Source organism: Capsella rubella, unplaced genomic scaffold, assembly GCF_000375325.1.
Source record: "Capsella rubella cultivar Monte Gargano unplaced genomic scaffold, Caprub1_0 scaffold_1, whole genome shotgun sequence".
Lineage (NCBI taxonomy): Eukaryota > Viridiplantae > Streptophyta > Magnoliopsida > Brassicales > Brassicaceae > Capsella > Capsella rubella.
The window spans coordinates 18,766,466-18,784,852 of record NW_006238923.1 but is presented as its reverse complement, the minus strand read 5'-3'; the positions used below and the strand labels follow the sequence as shown (position 1 = coordinate 18,784,852).

Genomic DNA, 18,387 nt, shown 5'->3' with positions numbered 1-18,387 from the left:
AGGTTCAGATTCAGATAATATAATTATGTTAGAAGCCAATAAGATTTGATATAATTTCATATCTATTATCTTTTTAAAATAGTGTCGATATCATAAAAAAATGTAATATAATAGACATTATATATCTACTATCACGAAAGTATATTGAGAAATGTTCGTGTTCGTAGGGAGCATTGGACCATGGTGTGGTGGAGACGTGCATGGAGTTGAGGTATAGCTAATTGGGTTCTGCATGGTTGAATCGCTGGCATATATTTAAATGGAGTTGTTAAGCCTTTGTGAAACATATGTGAGTGTGTCAAAGAGATTATGAAGTTGTATATTATAACTTTTTTTTTTTTTTTGATTGAAAGAGGGAAACCTTGGGATTATATGGGTTTGAATACGATTTTTAAGTGAACCACGTATATTATTTCGTTTATCATTGACTTTGCATTGAGTACTTTATACGTTTATAATGTTTCTTTGGTAAATAAACTTGGGATTATCTTTTGATATATCATGGGATTACAATTCAAAGCTAATTTGTTTAGTCTCTTATAAAAATTCAATTTACACACAAAAGGAGTACAAATAGACAAACATATATAGATTTTATGCATACATATATATATACAAACCAACCTTTAATTTAATAACAAACGAAGAAAATATAGTCATGCAGAAGAGAAGAAATTAATAGTAATAACATCATCCTAACACACAAATCCAATAGTTTCTTAACAAAATAAACAATCAAACACTATTTACATCTCAACATGATGAAGATCAACTAGCCGATGCTCCATCGCGCCTATCTTTGTTACAATAATCGATAAGCCATAGGATTAAGATTACCATTACAATGAGAAATGCTGCAACCCCGGTAAGTACGACCACCGCCATCGATTGATCTTTCTTCTTAAGACTAGATTTTGTTTATGATTTGATTTTCTTATAAGAGAGCACAATATCTAGAACATATATATATGGACAATGACTACTTGTGTTAAAATATGAACCTATCGGAAACTTGTATTCAAAACTTTTGCTTTTAAAATGCTTTGGTTCGATTGCATGTTTTGACATAATCATTTTAGCAGCTGCCAATTTTGTATTATGTAAATATATGTTTACAAGTCTGTTTGACCTTTTTAGTATATGTAAAAAAGTTGTGAAGAACATGATGGACATCTCAAGTTGCAGATTTGGTCTTATATTAATTAAACTCCATCTTGAAAAATAATTTAAGAATTACATGAACGATTCTTAAATACATAATTATCACGTTACATACTTTTCCACTTTGAAAATTAAATACTTGTTAAATGTTTTAAGTTAGTTTCTTAGCCGCAAGCTCGGCTAGATCGACCACGCTAGCTTCATCAAGCATTGAATAGATCAAGTTATTATATATATATATATGGCTTCCTCAAGTAAACTGGAATGTTAATTACTTTCAACATTTATCTTTACTTTTTCTTCAAACGAAAAAAATAAAAAAGTATCTTCACTTTCGTACTAGATATACATAGAAGTATTCAGATAACATTATGTGTAACATACTCGAAAGAGAAACTAAAAAGAGATTAAATAAATCCAGAAGAAGTTATATCAAACATAATCAAACTAAATTAAAAAAAAAAAAACTAAACTACCCAAATTTAATAGCAACATCATCTAGCTAGTAACTAGAAATCGTTATACATAACTACCTCCGCCGCTACGGCCACCACCACCGCCATGATATTGATGGCCACCATGAAGGCCAGAACTGGAGATGGTAGGGAGAGACGAAGCCGGTGGATGAATCATAAAGTCACCATTGCTTGTTACAGTCGTGCTGCTCTGGTTGTTGGCCTTTTCAGCAAGCTCATTACTAGCAGTCTCCATCTTCTCTGAACGATCACTTAATAATAAGTTTATACCAATCAAAACAATGAAACGCAGACAATAGAGTGACATAAGTTATCATGATCTCTCTCTCTCTCTATCAGCCTCTCTCTCTCTCTATCAGCCTCTCTCTCTGCAATAAGAAATAAGAATCCTATCAACTTTAAAATTAGCTTTTTCTTCATTTGTTTTCTTCATTTCTCGATTATAAATCAACTCCAAGAAGAAAACTCATACCTCAATAACAGAGCCTGGCACTGAGATGGATCAGAACCTCTTACACCACTTTACTGAGAAGAATAATATATATAGGCAAACCCATCCATTGTTAGATGCATATATGTGAGATATGCCAAAACTTAAATCGAAAACATTGGAACTGATTCATTGGAGGAGAAGGATTCAGGAGCTCACAGTTCATCTTTGGATAGTGGTCGGAGGAAAAACTTGAGAGAGACATGCGATTTTACAAGGTGTCCAAGTGCGCTTCTTGCTCTCTGTTGATGAAGTAAAAACCAATGTGCCTGCGTGCATGTTGCTTTACTGATAATTAACTGCTTCCATGGCTGACACAAATCAATTCCATTTCCTTTTCAATCATCTTTAGTGTAAAAGCTATCTCTTCAACATTCAGATAGGATTCATCTCCTGCAAGAAAATTATGTACTTGACCATTTAAGATGATCCAGCTAGACCCAGGATCCTTCTTTATTCTTCTCGATTTCTTGATGTTCATTATCCGATCACAGTCTCTGTTTCTCCCAACAACTGAATATAGCTGGGACAATACCACATAAGGTGTTGCGCTATCAGGCTCTAGTTCGATTAGTTTCTTTGCAGCAAGCTCTGCTAGATCGACATGTAAATAAGTTTTGCTGGCAGCAAGCAAGCTGCCCCAAACCCCAGAATGAGGCTCACAGGGCATTGAAGAGATCAAGTTATATGCTTCATCAAGTAGTCCACTTCTCCCAAGGAGATCAACCATGCATGCGTAATGATCAGGTCCTGGTTCAATGCCGTACGAGAATTTCATTGATTTGAAGTATTTCCATCCTAAGTCTACGTATCCAACGTGAACACAAGCAGATAATATAGCAAGAAAGGTAACACCATTTGGCTCTTTTTCTGTACTTTCCAATATGGAAAACAACTTTAGAGCTTCCTTCCCGAAACCGTTATAGGAAAATCCGCTGATCATCGTGTTATAAGAAACAATATTAGGCTCATTGATGCATAAGAAGATCTTGTAAGCATCATTCGTGTTCCCGCATTTGCAATACATCGATACCAAAGAATTTTGAACTGACAAGTCATTCCCCATGTTCATCTTCACAACTCTACCGTGGATCTGTAGTCCTTCAATTAAATCAGCCAAACTAGCTGTTGCGCTGAGGACACTACTAAAAGTGTAGGAATTTGGACGAACCTCTTTCTGGAGCATCTTAAGAAACCAGCAAAGCGCCTCCTCATAATATCCATTGCTCACAAAAGCAGATATCATAGCAGTCCAAGTTACACCGTCCTTCTCAGGCATCATTCTAAACAACTCTACACATTTAGAGATTTCTCCTTTTCTAGAAAATCCCTTAATCATATCTGTCCAGGATACCAAATCTTTATCCGGCATCTTCTCGAAAAGTTCATAAGCTTCAGAAATTTGTTCTCGCTGAACAAGACCTGTGATCAAGGAATTCCAAGAAACAGTGTCTTTATTATTCATTACGCCAAACACTGCTTTGGCCTCTCCCATATAACCAAGCTTAGAGTACATTGAAATCAAAGAATTCCCTAGAAACAGATCAAACTCGAGAGGCATGCGTGAAACTAACCCATGAATCTGACTTCCCTCTCGGTATCTGGAAAAATCACGACAAGCTTTAAACATGACAGCCAAAGTGTTAGAGTTAACCCTGACATCCCCCTCCCGTCTCATTCTTAGAAACAGACCAAACCCATCTTCAAAAAACCCAGCTTTAAAATACCCATCAATCATAGCAGTCCAAGTAATCACATTTCTCTCAGGCATTCCATCAAAAAGAGTTATAGCATCAGCAAGTCTCCCCATTTTGCAATATCCATCAATCATAGAGCTATATGACACAACTTCCTTCACTGCCATACCCTGAAAAACACGAACAGCCTCGTTCCATTTCCCTGCTCTCAAATACCCACTTAACAAAACATTCGAAGCAACAGGATCACGAAACTTCACAGGTGTCTCAGCATACAAACATTCAGCTTCGTCAAACATCCCAGCCCGAACAAAACCAGTGATCATCGAAGCGTAAGACACCGCATTCTTCTCCGGTATACTACAAAAAAGTTCATAGGATTTACCCAAGTCACACTTGTTTTTAATCATAGCCGTAACCATCGCGTTATAAGAAGTTGTAGCTCTCACAGGCATTTCATCGAACACTTGCCATGCTTTACTCATCTTACCATTCTCCGCATATGCAGAAATCATCGCATTCCAAGAGACTATACTTCTATGCGACATCTGTCTGAAAATAGCTTCAGCTCCTTGGAGATTCCCATTTCTAGCGAGCTTCGAAATCTGAGAATTACATTGAAAGATAGCAGTGCTCGTCGTAGTATCGAGAAAGTTTCGAGTATTCTGGGTGATGGGCTCGTGGTTAGAGAGAGCAAGCGTACAATTACATCTGCGACAAAAGCTGTGTCTTTGAATTAATAGGTTGTTCGAAACCAACCTCATCACCATTAACTGAGCGATTCCTACGGATGAGAGATGGAAAAAAAAAAAGAGCCGGGAAAACATTTAAGGGTTTTAAATCTACTTATATACGAATTTGTTTTTGTAGAGTCACACGTTAAAAAAAAACAAAAAAAAAAAAAAAAAAAAACAAAAGTAAGTACCTATGGAAAATTAAATCAAAATAAATCATATTATTTTTCAGTTTCTTTTTTCGAAAATTTCCTGTATTCTAAATAGTAAATCATTTTATTTTTTGTTCTTTAGATTTTATTTATGTAAATTCTGTTATTTTTGTCTGTTTTAACTAAACATTATACACTTATTAGCATAAGTTCTTTGTTGGTTAAGAAAGCATGAATGAACCATGTGATAATTATTTACATTACAGTATTTTCAAGCTGGGATAAACAATTACAACAGTTAGTCCGATATATGTAAAACAGTTTCATTTCATCTATAAGCATACATATAAGTTTAAATAGAGAGATAGTCAAACTAAAGATTTGTGGCAACTTGGCAAAAGATCGTTCATAATCGCACGTCTCAACTAGCAAAAATTGACACATTCTCTAGTATATATACCAAAACTAATTACCTTAAAATGAAGAAAAAGTAAATAAAACCAAAGTCAAGAAAACAACTAGTACTATTAGATTAGTGTATGTATGTACAAGTTGAAACTGCAAATAATACAAAGTCAGAAAACAGCTAACCTCCAAAACCAGTATTTGTATATATATTAGATAGAGTCTAGCTAGAATAGAATCACTTAAAGAACAAATCGATGGATCGAAAAATTATAGAGTCTGTAATTTACTTAGCTTTACTTGGCTTTCTTCTTGTCAAGTATCATTTTTTGTTTAAAACCAAAAAGATATCATTAGCTGTTTCTTAGGAACTCGTCAGTCGGCAAGCCTTGGTTGTGAAGAAGAATAGTCGCCAAGACAGTACCAACGGCGGCTACTGCGGTCGCTAACACCTTGGCTTGTTATAACTGTAACTCTTTCGTGCTTGTCTTTTTAAAATCTATTATCATTTTTTCCAATATGTATATGTAAAGCATGAATGTTATAGATTAAGTTTGTGCATGCGAGAGATGTAAACATTTTATACGTAATTCAATAAATGTAAGCACGTCAAGTCACAGGAATGTTTTTGAGAATCCTTGATTTATTAAACATGGACTGATGGACATACAAGGTTCCGGAGATTACTCTGATTTATTTTCTCTTGTCCATTCTCAGAAACAGGTCAAATCCATCTATGAACAAAGAGCCAATTTTGAAATACTAATCAATCTTCTTTTTTGGCCAAGGACATATAGGCTCTTACATTGTGAAGCCAAATTTCTAATGATACGACTTAACATTCATAGATCATAGCAAAACAAAATACTAATCAATCATACATCCCAAGTAACCACGTTTTTTCTTGACATTCTATCGAAGAGATTTGTAGCCATCAATCATTGTCATTGAGCTATATGAACAGCCGCGCTCATGTCTCTGTTTTCAAGAATTTCATTGGGCTATACTCATTTTACCATTTTTATCAAACACTTGCAGGGTTTTAGTAACTGTAAGGAAACTCTTAATACCGACGAGGAGATATGAGACAAAATCCCTTTGTAAGTCAAGCTGTTGTATGACCATCTTGGAGGATAAGGAAATAGAAAGAAAAAAAAATAATCAAGAAACAAAAAGTAGGGTCTATTAGAAGCTCAAGAATTTCATTTGGTTTGCAGGATTCAAATTTAGTAAACCAATAAACAGATACATGAACGTGAATGTGCATAAGATATACATTTTTACTTTGAAGATGATTCCTTTTCTCCCACTTCTTCGATATTCTTAGGCGTCTCTACTTTCTCATCTTCACTTTTGATGTTCATGGCTTCGTCGATATCTCTAGTTTCTGACTCTGCTCCTTCCTCTAATTTCTCCTCTTTAGCTTCAGCATCTGTCAAATTCTCAGCAATATCACTACTTGAAACTTCCTTAGCATTTGTTAATGTTGTGAAATCTGGATGATCATCATTTCCTGTTCTAACAATATTCCCATCGCGTGTAAGAGCTCTTGGTGTTCCTGTTTCTGTTGCCAGGTTCTTTACACAGGTAAACGCATCATCATCATCAGAAGAAGAAGATTCAGAATCAGAATCAGATTCAGGAACAATTTCGTGTTGCCCATCTCTTGCTTTCTTGGATCCTTTACGTGAAAACACATGCTTAAACTGTTTTGCAGATTTCTCAGCTTGTTTTAGAAAACTCTTTGCAACATCCTTCATATGACCTTTACCTGAATTCTCCTCTGCATCTAAACTCTCAGAATCTAAACTCTGTCCTGAAAGAGGACCCGAGAGATTTTCATCAACGATGAAGTTAAGTCCAACATCCTTTTGGTTTACTGCTTTTAGATTGATTCGAGGAGACTGAGACTGTGACTCCTCTTCAATGCTTCCTATTATAAATTCTTCCTTTTTCCCATTCCTATGAAACACTGACCCAATTTTCCTCAATCCTCTACCAACAGACTTCATCGGATTCCTCGATCCCTCTTGATTTTCGTCGGTGCTACTGCTTCCATTGTTGGACGATCCATCATTAGGATTTTTTTGTATTTGGTTATCAAGACGTCTACTCTTGCCTTTTCTCGGTTCCCAAATCTGTGATACTTCAGCTCCCGGTTTTTGAACCCAAATTCCAGTCTCTTCTTGCCCTTCAATGTTAACTGGCTCAAAGTTATCCACAACACTGGGAGATTTTTCTGACGAGAAAGAGCCTCGATTTGTAGCATCAGAAGCAAAAGAAGTCTGTATGTCTTCCTTGTTTAGATTTGCCTCTTTGAAGGGATCCTCACTCAACTGTTCCAAAAAATAGAATCATTCGCTAAAACTAATCTTGAAAAACTGTTATGTTTGGAGAAAAGTTAGAATTTTTTTTACATTTGTATTGTCTTCGATTACAGTTATAGCTAGATGCAGCCTTCCCACTTTGATGTTCTGAAGAGGCAACCACATATCGTTTCTTTGGCCGCCTCTAAACTCTCCGATATTCACTGAACATTCACTGCAACAAAACAGGAACTCAAAACTAGAGACCTAAGATATTCTACAAGTTTGAAATTGAAGAGGCTGGTGTTTAGGAACAAACCCAAGGGTATCATCCACAAATCTGTCTTTGTCTCGAACTTCAATGCTAAGTATACTTGGAGAATCCCATGTAAAGATTGGTATTTTAAATTCTTCCTGCCATTTTGGGGACAACGTTTTCTTCTGTATCTTGGTTTTAAATCGGTAAGCATTAAGTTTCCCCTTCACATAAGGATCAGCCAAACCTGAGATCAAAACATCCAAGTTTTTCAAACCGAAAGAAAAATAACTAATACATTATGTAATGTCAAAACTAACCATTTAGATCAGATGGTTTAACATCTGATGCTTCAAAGACTTCAACTAAGACGTGTGCAACTGGTTCTTTCTCATCAACAAAGAACCAATTTTCTGGAGGCCAACAGAGACAATAAAAGTGCAAGTTAATGAAAGCTTGACATGTACCAATGATTTCAAGTGTCAGGAATGTAGAAAAAATGTTAGAAGTGACGAAGTAAGAAAACAGAAATATAAGAAGTAAGCTATGGAGTTGCTGCAATAAATACCTGACTTTGGGCTAACAAATTTCTCCATGTCAACAACAAGCATATTTGGCTGCAACCATATTGCAGGGAAGTTACGAAATAGTAAAACAATATCTTAAGTCAAGCCATTCATTTCTTAAATACAGGAAGGGGACATTCAGAACCAGCAGAGAACCTAAATCAAATTACAAACCATCATTCTTACCTGAACAAGCGTCTGTTCAAATGCGATAGAAAGAAGTTTATCCTGATTACGAAATTTGAGAAATGAGGCGACTTTTAGAAATTTGAAGGGTTAAAAAACCAAAAGTTTGAAATAGACAGTTCAAAAATATTATTAAGACTATATGGCTGTGTAGTACTTACCAGCCATCCAGCAATGCCTGGAAGTACAGCAACATCAAGCCCATGAGTGAAGATTGGCTTAACAGTCATCTGGAAATATGGAGGTTCTGCAAAACACACACGTAAACGCCCCAGGAAAGGCCATCGACGAAGGAACTTCACTCCGATCAACACCTTTTAAGAGTGGAAGCGCAAAAATGTGTTCTCAAAAATGAAAAAGGTCACATTCAGATAAAGCAAAGGCTGCCCTACCTTTCCTTCCACATGCATTCCCGTCAAATGCAACTTTGTCCACATCCCAAAACCAAGCCTTTTCCTTAGTTTCACAGCAAGTATTGCACTCATATCATCAGCTGCAAGAAAATTCATTCCAAGTTCCAGTACCTGCATAAACTCCAGCATAAGTTCTAATTTTCCTATCGATAGTTAAGGTAGGATGTCAAATTATAATGTTCTATGACGCGTTGCAACTATACCAAGTGATCATCACCCGTAGATTGGCGAAGGACCCTAATATCAGTCAACAAAGGCGGATTTCTTCCCATGTAAAGGTGCTGTATCACAGCTTTTTTCTGCAAATACATTGTAGAAGACATCCAAAATAACAAGTGACTACTTATAACTGGGACGTAATTTCCAAATGAAACCACAATGACATTTGCAGAGCTATTAAAAAGCTGAATGAACCAGAAAGGCCATATGGAATTAAGACTGATACCGCTGTCCAAGGTCGATACTTGTCCAAGAACCAAGGTATGATTGGACCCAGAATCTTTTGAGACGCAATCTGTTCCATGCATATAGGCCATATCTTCTCCACAGCATGATTCATCCACCGCACAGATTCAGAATCAGTTAGAACCTAAAAGATGCATATAGCAAAATACAGGAAACAATATTTCAAGCAGGGTAAGGAAACTTTGAAAAGAAAAGAAATCCAAATAAGTAAAATGTAGAAAGCACTTCTAAGCACTAAGTTAGTCAATACATGGGCTAAAATGTAGAGCTTTCACAGCTTCACTATACGATTTCAACCATTACAAGATCTAAACACCAAAAGTTATAACCATTACCATTACAATTCCTCATTTTTCAACCCAACCCATAGGTAAAATAGAAAGAAAAAGCAACCTAGGAGCTTTGAAAGTTATAACTAACTTTCCAGCATTATATTTGGGGTAATCTCTAAGATCTGTCTTGACCAAACTAAAACCTGGGTTAAGCACACCATTAACAGTTAGCACATAAAGGTAGGATCTTTCCACGTAAAGAAGAGCACAACCATAGAAATTTAAAAAGTTACCCTTCTCTGATTAGCTTGCTTCCTCTCTTCAAACTGCAACTTTCTCTTCAATCTCATCACATACCGTTCGTGAACCTGAAGAAACCCCAAAATATATATAAAGCAACAATCTTTACTCATTCCACTAAAATCCAGACATGGTACCCAAAAGAAACATAACATCAGAGAAGCAGAACAGTACCAGGTAGAGATAAATGAGAGCAAGGAAGTAGAAAAAAGCGTGGGATCGATTCAACGAAGAGATGAACCAGAGTAACAGCAGCACAATGATGATATGGTGAATTAACGAAGACTCCATCGTAACCTTTCTATGAAAAAAAAAAGAAAACCCAAAAGATTGCTAAAGATTTAGTCTTTAAATCAAAACTCCATCTCAGAAAGGAGAATGATCGGAATCGATTCGAACTTTGAAGTGTTTTACTGTTTTAGAAAGATCGAAAAAGCCAAGAAAACGACAAGAGCTACAGTATCAGCACGGAATGAATCATTGATTCACCCACAGTTTTTGTGATTCGACGAGAGTGTGTGAGTTTTTAGGATTATGGATTATCCCGTGGGGTTTCCTTTTTTCTCAAGTCTACCAAAAAAAAATCTCAAATCTCTAAACGTTGACCAGTCTCGAGATTTTTTCTCTTTTGCTGGTTCCAAGATCAAACGGTGTCGTCTTCACGATTGTTCCCACCATCAAACCAAATCAAATCGAATACTTTCATTATATGGTTACCAAATTAGCAAAAGGCTTTTCCAAGTGGTCTCACTTGGCTAATATTCTGGTCAAGTCATTAAACCATTAGTTACCATATATTCAAGTTTTAACTTTTCTTTCTCGTATATTCAATATTTTGACCAAAATTTTAAGTGCTACCAGATTTTATATTTATGAAGTCAAAACCAAATGTTATCAATCATCCTCTCAACATTGTACTATATGGACCTACTAAGAAGACAAAGACCATCAGAAATCATAAAGAAGATCATGATTAGTCGTTGAGCTTGCTAACCTGATGATTTATGTCGGCAACAGCTTCGTTTTAAATAAGTTTAGGCCCATTATTAGCCCATTAGATTAGGGCCTTAAGTCCATGTAAAAACCTCAAAAGCTCTTCTTCTCATCCCACCTCCAAGGACCAAGGCAAAATAGAGAGATAGATTCATGTCCCGAATCCCATCTCCGATATAACTTTTCATTTTTGTTCGTTTCAGATGAGTTTTTAATCTTATCTCAGATAAAAAAATATCAGTATCTTGGGTCCCAATAATACTAGGTGTTGACTTAGACACTTTATAAGTTGTGGGCTTTGACAACGATGGTGATGACACATTTCTCACGTCTCCGACAACTTCTTCTACTCCAACCCAAATCCCTCGTTTCTCAATCTCGTATCCTCCGTCCTCGTCATCCAACATTTCTCCGATCAGTGATGGGTTCTTCTTCATCATTCTCCTCCTCCTCCTCATCCAAGCTTCTCTTCCGCCAACTCTTTGAGAAAGAATCTTCCACCTTTACTTACCTTCTCGCCGACGTTTCTCATCCTGACAAGCCGGCTTTGGTATGTCTGCTTCCAAAAGATTTGATTTTTTTCAGATGGTTTTTGGGTTTTTCTTGTCTTAAATCTTAAATTATGATCCTTTGCATGATGAATGTGATCAGATCGTTTTGTCGGGATTCTGGAACGACGGGAAGTTGAATCATTAAGTTTTTGGTTGTTGGGTTTTATCCAGATTAGTGTATCGAGAGTGTGACTGAGTTGTAACTGAAAAAGATCTCCACTTTTGTATCAATTTATGTTCTTTGTTTGTCTGATCTGTTGAATTGTGCTTTTTTATGTGATGATGATGAGCAGTTGATTGATCCGGTGGACAAGACTGTTGATAGAGACTTGAAGCTGATAGATGAGTTAGGGTTAAAGCTTGTCTATGCTATGAACACTCATGTTCATGCGGATCATGTCACTGGAACTGGACTTCTTAAGGTCTGTTTCTGTTGATTGATGTCATTGTTTACATTTCTGTTGTTTTGGTTTAAATCGAAAATTTTAGTCATCTCTCTTTGTTTGCTTTTACACAGACTAAGCTACCAGGTGTGAAATCCGTCATTTCAAAAGCAAGTGGTTCTAAAGCAGATATGTTTCTTGAACACGGTGACAAAGTATCCATCGGTGATATATACCTCGAGGTAAGAAACCAAAGTTACAAACCACCGGGAAAGTATAGAGAGTAATAATCAAATTTGATTTTGTCCCAGGCTCGTGCTACACCTGGACATACTGCAGGATGTGTTGCATATGTGACTGGAGAAGAGGCTGATCAGCCCCAGCCAAGAATGGCTTTTACCGGGGATGCTGTACTCATCCGGGGTTGTGGGAGGACTGACTTTCAGGTACAATAAACAGAGGAGAATTTGGTATAAAGAACCAGTAACCGCAAGGCATCCGAAAAATGCATGGGATTTAAATTTTGTAATGAGGAACCAATGTGGATGCAAAAGATTAAAGTTTTGTAATGAGACATCGGTTTAACCTTACTATGATGTTTCCTTGTGCAGGGAGGAAGCTCGGATCAACTCTACGAGTCTGTACACTCTCAGGCAAGTGTTTTCAAACTTTATTTTGTCTCCAAAGGTGAAGCTTTTTACATTTATAAGGATTTTATGTAAAACGGCTTTTGTTGATGTTTGTACCAGATATTTACATTGCCAAAAGACACATTGATCTACCCAGCTCACGACTACAAAGGTCTCTCGGTAATGCTCAACGCAAATTCATTCACATTGGCTTGTTTAGTGACGATGTAATCAATTCACACAGTTGCTTAGACATCATTCTGTTAATATTCAGGTTAGTACAGTTGGAGAAGAGATGCAACACAACCCACGTTTAACTAAAGATAAAGAAACATTCAAATCCATTATGTCAAGTAAGTTTCTTCCGCTTGGTGTGCCAAGTATTCCTTAGCTCATACATAACCGCGGTTTTTTTTGCTCTTACAGATCTGAATCTGGCCTATCCAAAGATGATTGATGTTGCAGTACCAGCAAATATGGTGTGTGGACTACAAGATGTGCCTTCTCAAGTCAACTAAAACTCTACTCAATTTGTTTATCTCTTTATCTACTCCTCCATTCTATATTTACCAGAAGCCAATAAAACTCTTCACGGTAGTTTTGTTCATGATTGTGTTTGTCCAAGAAGATTTGCCTCTGTTTTAGATAAGACTATTAGAAGATTTGTGTTAATTAGATTGAACATATGGAATTTGCTATGAAGATAGAGACAGTATTTGCGTGCTCAACTTTTGTTTGGTTTGCTGATTGATTAGTCTAAGTAAATCAATTAACATAATCAAAATGAGCTTTTCAACCACTCATCCATGTTCTGCTGCTACGTGTCGAAATTGCTATAACCGATCAAACAATGACTCAGCGTGAAAGAGACAAACTTACTTTCTCAGTGGGAACATGAGAGTAGTTTGTCCATAAGTGTGTTTGTCCAATGAGATTTGCTTACGTTTTAAGATGGGATAACTAGGAAACTTGTGTAAATTAGATTGAACATGTGGAACTTTGTTATGAAGAAGACAGTACTTGCCTGTTCAGCCTTTGTTTGGCTTGCTGATTGATGTCATGATGTGTCAGCTACTTTTCAATTCTTAAGATAATTTACATTAGCTTTTCAACCATTCGTTCATGTTCTGCTGCAACGTGTCTAAATTGCTAAAGCCTTTTAAATCCGATGAAACAATGACTCAGCGTTTGATAGAGATAAACTTATGTCATCTCTTTTTCAGTGGGAACTTGATATTCGACGAACTCCCTCAACTAACTTATGTCAAACATAAACTACTTATGTTTTAAATGAAAGTAAAAACATGAAAAATTCAAACTCATGACTTGTTTGCTTTCTGAAAAAGTATATTCACACTGTAGGTTTGAAAACAAATGGTTGAATTTATCATCTTTGTATAAACAACACAACTTACTATCTTTACTTCTCACTCTATAATCTTTGTATTCATTTCGTGTTTCTCTTTACATCTCTCTTTCCCCCCTAATTTCTCCTTCTTGTTCCAAAAATCCCCACTTCTAGTAGATGCCCCAACACACAACTATGGTATCATAACTTCACATTTCCCAGGGTCTACAGAAGGAGAAGGCCAAAATTAGGAGGAGACACTGTGTTTATACATGGTCCTTGGGGACTTGTTTATGGTATTTGGCTCCCATGCTCTCGAATTTTTGCTCCATTTCTACACCAGTCTTGATCTCAAGGGTGAATTCGGTGTTTGAGCCCTGAAACTAGATGGTTCTATCATTGTGTCTTTCTTCACCCTGAAAGGGCTAGCAGCAAACTCCGCTAGGTTGTACCCACTGTCTTGCCCAGGAAATAAATACGATGGATGAGGAGGTGACAGGAAACAACTTTTGTATGCCGGCCCAAGTTGACGTAAAGGGCTTGAACATGGAGATACTGGCAAGGATGTGATAGCTCTTACGTTTTCTCTGCTGCAAGAGCCAAATACGAGATTAGTTGACAAGAACAAGCATAAAAGTAGATTGAGCTACAACCCTTTACCTTGGGCTCTTTATAGTTCTAGACACTGGCTGTCTTTGGTAATTATCATGGCTCAGTCTCCCTGGATAGGATTCCCTTGTAGGCTGCTAAAGAAGAAAGTCAAGTTTAACTTGATAGGAGGAAATCAAATTGATCCAGCCCAACATATGCATTATATACATACCAGTGAGTAGCTTCCATCAAAGGGGCGTGGGGAGGCATCTTTGGGCATACTATTATTAGCCACTCGTGTTGTGTGTACACGTAGAAAAGGGTGCTCTAGAAGCTGAGAAGCTGTAGGACGTGCTGTAGGATTTCGTTGCAGGCAAAGCCTAATAAAATTCTTTGCATCATTTGAAAGATGATCAGGTATCTCTGGGGTGTCTTTGCTGTTTCCGATTTTGAAAATCGCAGCAACCTGGTAAAAATAATTAGCAAAAACTTTAGAATAATAAAAAGAAGAGTGCACACGAGATTATGTCCAGTCTTCAGTATTATATACCCCTTCAAACTGACTCCAAGGTGGCTTTGATGTTGCCATTTCGAGAATAGTACAACCCAAACTCCAGACATCGACTGCACGAGTGTAGCCATTTTGGCTCATCACAACCTGGTAAAGAACGGAAGCATAATGTAATTTTCTATCAGCTGCAACAAAATAATGGCCTTCCACTAGTTAAAAAGATAGAATAGTGGAACTACCTCGGGTGCCATCCAGTAAGGACTCCCTTTGAAAGAAAGCATAGTAGAAAAGGCTGTTACCTGTTGCAGAAAGAAATGGCTACTTAGAGCTTCTGCAATCATAATTTTCAAGAAATATATAATGTAAAGGAGATAAAACAATGGATATCTTCTGTTTCGCATTGATGACGTTCTGGAGATCATGTATCCATATTTTGGTTATGAAGTACATTTATATACTTACATGTTTGGCCATCCCAAAGTCTGCCAACTTTATTTCACCATTCGGATCCACTAATATATTTGCTCCTTTGATGTCCCTGTTAGAACAACAAAACTCTTCATTAAATGTTCAAAACAAGACAAATTGAATATTTTCTTTTTCGAATGGGCTAACGGGTCACACTTTGGCCAAGTATCCTACAAAAAGACACCCGAGAGCCAGAAGTATTGAATACCATTCAAACTTTCAGATGTCATATTGAATACCTATGTACTGTATTTCGTCCATGTAAATAGGCAAGTCCAGCGAGAATCTGCCGCGTGTAGTTTTGAATAACAGGTTCAGTGAAAGAACCATACTCCTTAAGCAGTTTATGGATTGAACCACCTGACACGTACTCCAAGTAGACGGACAAGGTTTCTTCACTCTACAAGCATAACAATATCCAGGCCAGGCTTCAATATAGGTTTCTATATAACAATATTACGCTGCCCTCAACAAGCATATATGATCTCTCCTTTTCCTGAAGCTCACAGATATTGACACATACCAGTTCACTTCCGTAATACTGGACAATATTCGGATGACAAAGCTGGCTAAGCAAATTTATCTCCTGAAAATAAAATAGTGTCGTTAGAGGTCTGAAAAATATTAGAGTATTTTACAATTTCATTTTAATTGAGAGCTGAAAGTAATCAAATCTTGACAATATACAAAAGATGAGGCAAACTAGATAAACCTGATTTAGTTGCTTCAGACATTCTTTTGACGTTTGGTCGTCAGTAATGACATTGACCTCTTTAATAGCACACATCTTTCCTTTCTCACTGTAAGATAGGCGAAAACATTATATGATGGGAAGAACTAATTTAGAAAGAAGGATGCTTATATAATGTAAGGAGCTAGCATAATAGAAACTTTTCCTTTCTATTGCCTTTATCTAGATAGCAGGTGAAGCTAACCACAAAAAATGTCCACACACTCTACAGCATATCAAAGGTAAAACCCTCGCAGGAGTCGTAAGGATATACCCATGCCCATCACATGTAACATCTCTGGATACTAGCTTAAGATAGCTACTAACCTATATATCAATAGTAATGGCCTCCGGATCTACAAGATGCAAATATAGTTTCCACCTACGGAGAAAGCTAGCATCAAATCCCCTATCTATCTGAACATCGCACATAATGTGATCTAAAGAAGGCGGAAGGCCTTGCTTAAACCAAGGTTAGCTAACTAACTATTGTCACCTAAAAACTAAGCCAACTGACTCAGTTGATAAGATTTTCCTTATCTGATACTATTACATTTCTTAAAGCGGATCAGAGTAGAAAAATCTGACTACCCCACCTGTTGAACCCTTGATAGACTTGGCCAAAGGTGCCCCTTCCCAAAAATTTGCCTTTTTTCCACTTGGAAAACCCTGAAGGAGAGGTCTCGTAGCCTCCTCCAATCCTGGAACCATGCACAGCAGAAGGGCTTGTAGGAGAAGTAGGGGGTCGAGGCAAAGGGTGGCACTCAGAGGAGGACCTTCCATCATCATTCCTCCCTGTTGAAGACTCTAGACTCACAACTCCAGATAATCGCTGATGCAGTGGAGACGTGGGCCTATTAGATACTGCCTTTGGGGAAGCTCTCTCGTTGAATTTCACATCAGAATGACCTCTGCTAATATGCTTATTAAGTTAGAGCCACAAAACCCACAATCCAAACAGCAAAAAGACGCAACCTTTGATTGATTAAGAGGCTATGGATCCGAACAAGCAGACGCACAATTCAATGGAGCTAATATCACTACTTTCTAAATAAAAGGGAGAAAAAAAAAGCAAACCTAGAGACAACAAGTTGACTCTGATCTTCAGCTGATCCGGATGAGCTAACGCTAGAAACAGAGGTAGATCCGGAGGTGGATCCGCTTACATGATCTTGATGGATCGAAACAGGAGAGAGCAAAGGACGAGGGAGAGGATGACCTTTCTTCTCTGTAGAATCAGAGTCGAAACCAGAGAAGCCAGAAGAAGCTCCGGCGAATTCACGACTGCAACGAGGTGTACCACCACGAGTGGGAGTGAGAGGAGGATCAACACCAACACCACAGCTCTTGATATCTCTATCTGTGGAGATTCCTCTGCTATTGCTGTGATTATCGTCCTTGTTCTTACAGGACTTTCTTCCCCACCAAGTAGGCATATCACACAAGAAAAACTGGAGGACTCTGAATTGAAAAGGTGAGATTTTTAAAAACAGAATCAATGGAAGAAAGAAGATGAGAGATTAGGGCATGAGAAGGAAGATAGATACGAAAGATGAAGATTTCATCGGCAAAGAAGAGAGAGAGAGAGTGGACAGCTAAGCACGAAAGGGTAGTTGGAGAAAGAGAGACACAAGTTGGGACCTTTTCACTTATTTATCTCTCTTTCTTTCTCGCCGTCGGATTAACAAACCAACCTGCTCTGCTCCTCTCGTAACTTTTGCTTCAAATTTCAGATTTTTTTTATTTTTTGGACGGTTTTACAAAAAAAAAAGTTGTTTTCTTTTCCTGTAGAGTATAAAAATGGAATTTTGCGACATGGGTTAAAAACAAAAAATAATCAATTAATTTTGGTCTGTGGAGTAATATCCAATGTGATTGAACAAATTATAGCATGAGGTGGTTAATTTTGCTATGTAATTCAAGTAGATGATGAGATTGAAACTAATAATGAGAATTAGCTTTTTTAAAGCTTATCTATGTTTTGGAACACTCACTGGAACTAGACTTCATAAGGTCTTTGTTACACCTGTCCATACTGCAGGATGTGTTAAGATATGATACTCTGGAGAAGAGGTGGATCAGTCCCAAACAAGAAATAGCTTTTACCAGGGATATGTTGTATTCATCTGTTGTTGACCGACTTTTTGGTACACAAGTTGGTTTTAAAGAACCAAAGTCTGCAATGTTGATGTAGTAGATCTAGATTTTGTGATTAGACACTGGTTTAACTTAACTATGAGTCTAATGTTTAATTTCCTCGGTGTTTCAGTTCGGAAGACACATTGATCTATCCAGCTCATGTCT

General features: G+C 37.2%; 4 protein-coding genes across 9 annotated transcripts; 1 reads left to right on the top strand and 3 right to left on the bottom strand.

Annotated features, from left to right (window-relative positions):
- Nucleotides 1–1,494: 1,494 nt before the first annotated feature.
- Nucleotides 1,495–4,630, bottom strand: LOC17897529 (pentatricopeptide repeat-containing protein At1g53600, mitochondrial). Of its 2 annotated transcripts, none has more exons than XM_023789878.1 (3): nucleotides 2,287–4,630; nucleotides 2,110–2,162; nucleotides 1,495–2,005 (listed from the first exon to the last, which is right to left on the bottom strand). In XM_023789878.1, the coding sequence occupies exon 1, from the start codon at nucleotides 4,592–4,594 to the stop codon at nucleotides 2,423–2,425; it is 2,172 nt and encodes a 723-aa protein (XP_023645646.1). In that variant the 5' UTR covers nucleotides 4,595–4,630; the 3' UTR covers nucleotides 1,495–2,005; nucleotides 2,110–2,162; nucleotides 2,287–2,422. The 2 variants fall into 2 exon arrangements, with proteins under 2 accessions (XP_023645646.1, XP_023645647.1); XM_023789879.1 differs by having other exon boundaries at nucleotides 1,495–1,877.
- A 1,643-nt stretch (nucleotides 4,631–6,273) lies between these two features.
- Nucleotides 6,274–10,429, bottom strand: LOC17899011 (C2 domain-containing protein At1g53590). 2 transcript variants are annotated; one of them, XM_023789524.1, is made up of 13 exons: nucleotides 10,279–10,429; nucleotides 10,054–10,180; nucleotides 9,873–9,947; nucleotides 9,288–9,431; nucleotides 9,046–9,141; nucleotides 8,822–8,953; nucleotides 8,591–8,743; nucleotides 8,430–8,471; nucleotides 8,246–8,294; nucleotides 7,998–8,090; nucleotides 7,741–7,924; nucleotides 7,533–7,656; nucleotides 6,274–7,451 (listed from the first exon to the last, which is right to left on the bottom strand). In XM_023789524.1, the coding sequence occupies exons 2-13, from the start codon at nucleotides 10,168–10,170 to the stop codon at nucleotides 6,396–6,398; spliced, it is 2,265 nt and encodes a 754-aa protein (XP_023645292.1). In that variant the 5' UTR covers nucleotides 10,171–10,180; nucleotides 10,279–10,429; the 3' UTR covers nucleotides 6,274–6,395. The 2 variants fall into 2 exon arrangements, with proteins under 2 accessions (XP_023645292.1, XP_006303232.1); XM_006303170.2 differs by having other exon boundaries at nucleotides 10,054–10,428.
- Nucleotides 10,430–11,014: 585 nt separating this feature from the next.
- LOC17897233 (persulfide dioxygenase ETHE1 homolog, mitochondrial) lies at nucleotides 11,015–13,163 on the top strand. Its single transcript, XM_006303996.2, has 8 exons — nucleotides 11,015–11,422; nucleotides 11,717–11,845; nucleotides 11,941–12,048; nucleotides 12,118–12,252; nucleotides 12,418–12,459; nucleotides 12,556–12,615; nucleotides 12,710–12,788; nucleotides 12,862–13,163. The coding sequence occupies exons 1-8, from the start codon at nucleotides 11,180–11,182 to the stop codon at nucleotides 12,951–12,953; spliced, it is 888 nt and encodes a 295-aa protein (XP_006304058.1). The 5' UTR covers nucleotides 11,015–11,179; the 3' UTR covers nucleotides 12,954–13,163.
- Nucleotides 13,164–13,745: 582 nt separating this feature from the next.
- On the bottom strand, nucleotides 13,746–17,754 carry LOC17898011 (mitogen-activated protein kinase kinase kinase 3). 4 transcript variants are annotated; one of them, XM_023789360.1, is made up of 11 exons: nucleotides 17,161–17,754; nucleotides 16,680–16,994; nucleotides 16,066–16,153; nucleotides 15,877–15,939; nucleotides 15,593–15,753; nucleotides 15,348–15,423; nucleotides 15,125–15,184; nucleotides 14,925–15,032; nucleotides 14,607–14,840; nucleotides 14,444–14,529; nucleotides 13,746–14,370 (listed from the first exon to the last, which is right to left on the bottom strand). In XM_023789360.1, the coding sequence occupies exons 1-11, from the start codon at nucleotides 17,517–17,519 to the stop codon at nucleotides 14,118–14,120; spliced, it is 1,803 nt and encodes a 600-aa protein (XP_023645128.1). In that variant the 5' UTR covers nucleotides 17,520–17,754; the 3' UTR covers nucleotides 13,746–14,117. The 4 variants fall into 4 exon arrangements, with proteins under 4 accessions (XP_023645128.1, XP_023645129.1, XP_023645127.1 ...); XM_023789361.1 differs by having other exon boundaries at nucleotides 14,444–14,526; XM_023789359.1 differs by having other exon boundaries at nucleotides 13,746–14,373; nucleotides 17,161–17,751.
- Between the last annotated feature and the right edge of the window lie 633 nt (nucleotides 17,755–18,387).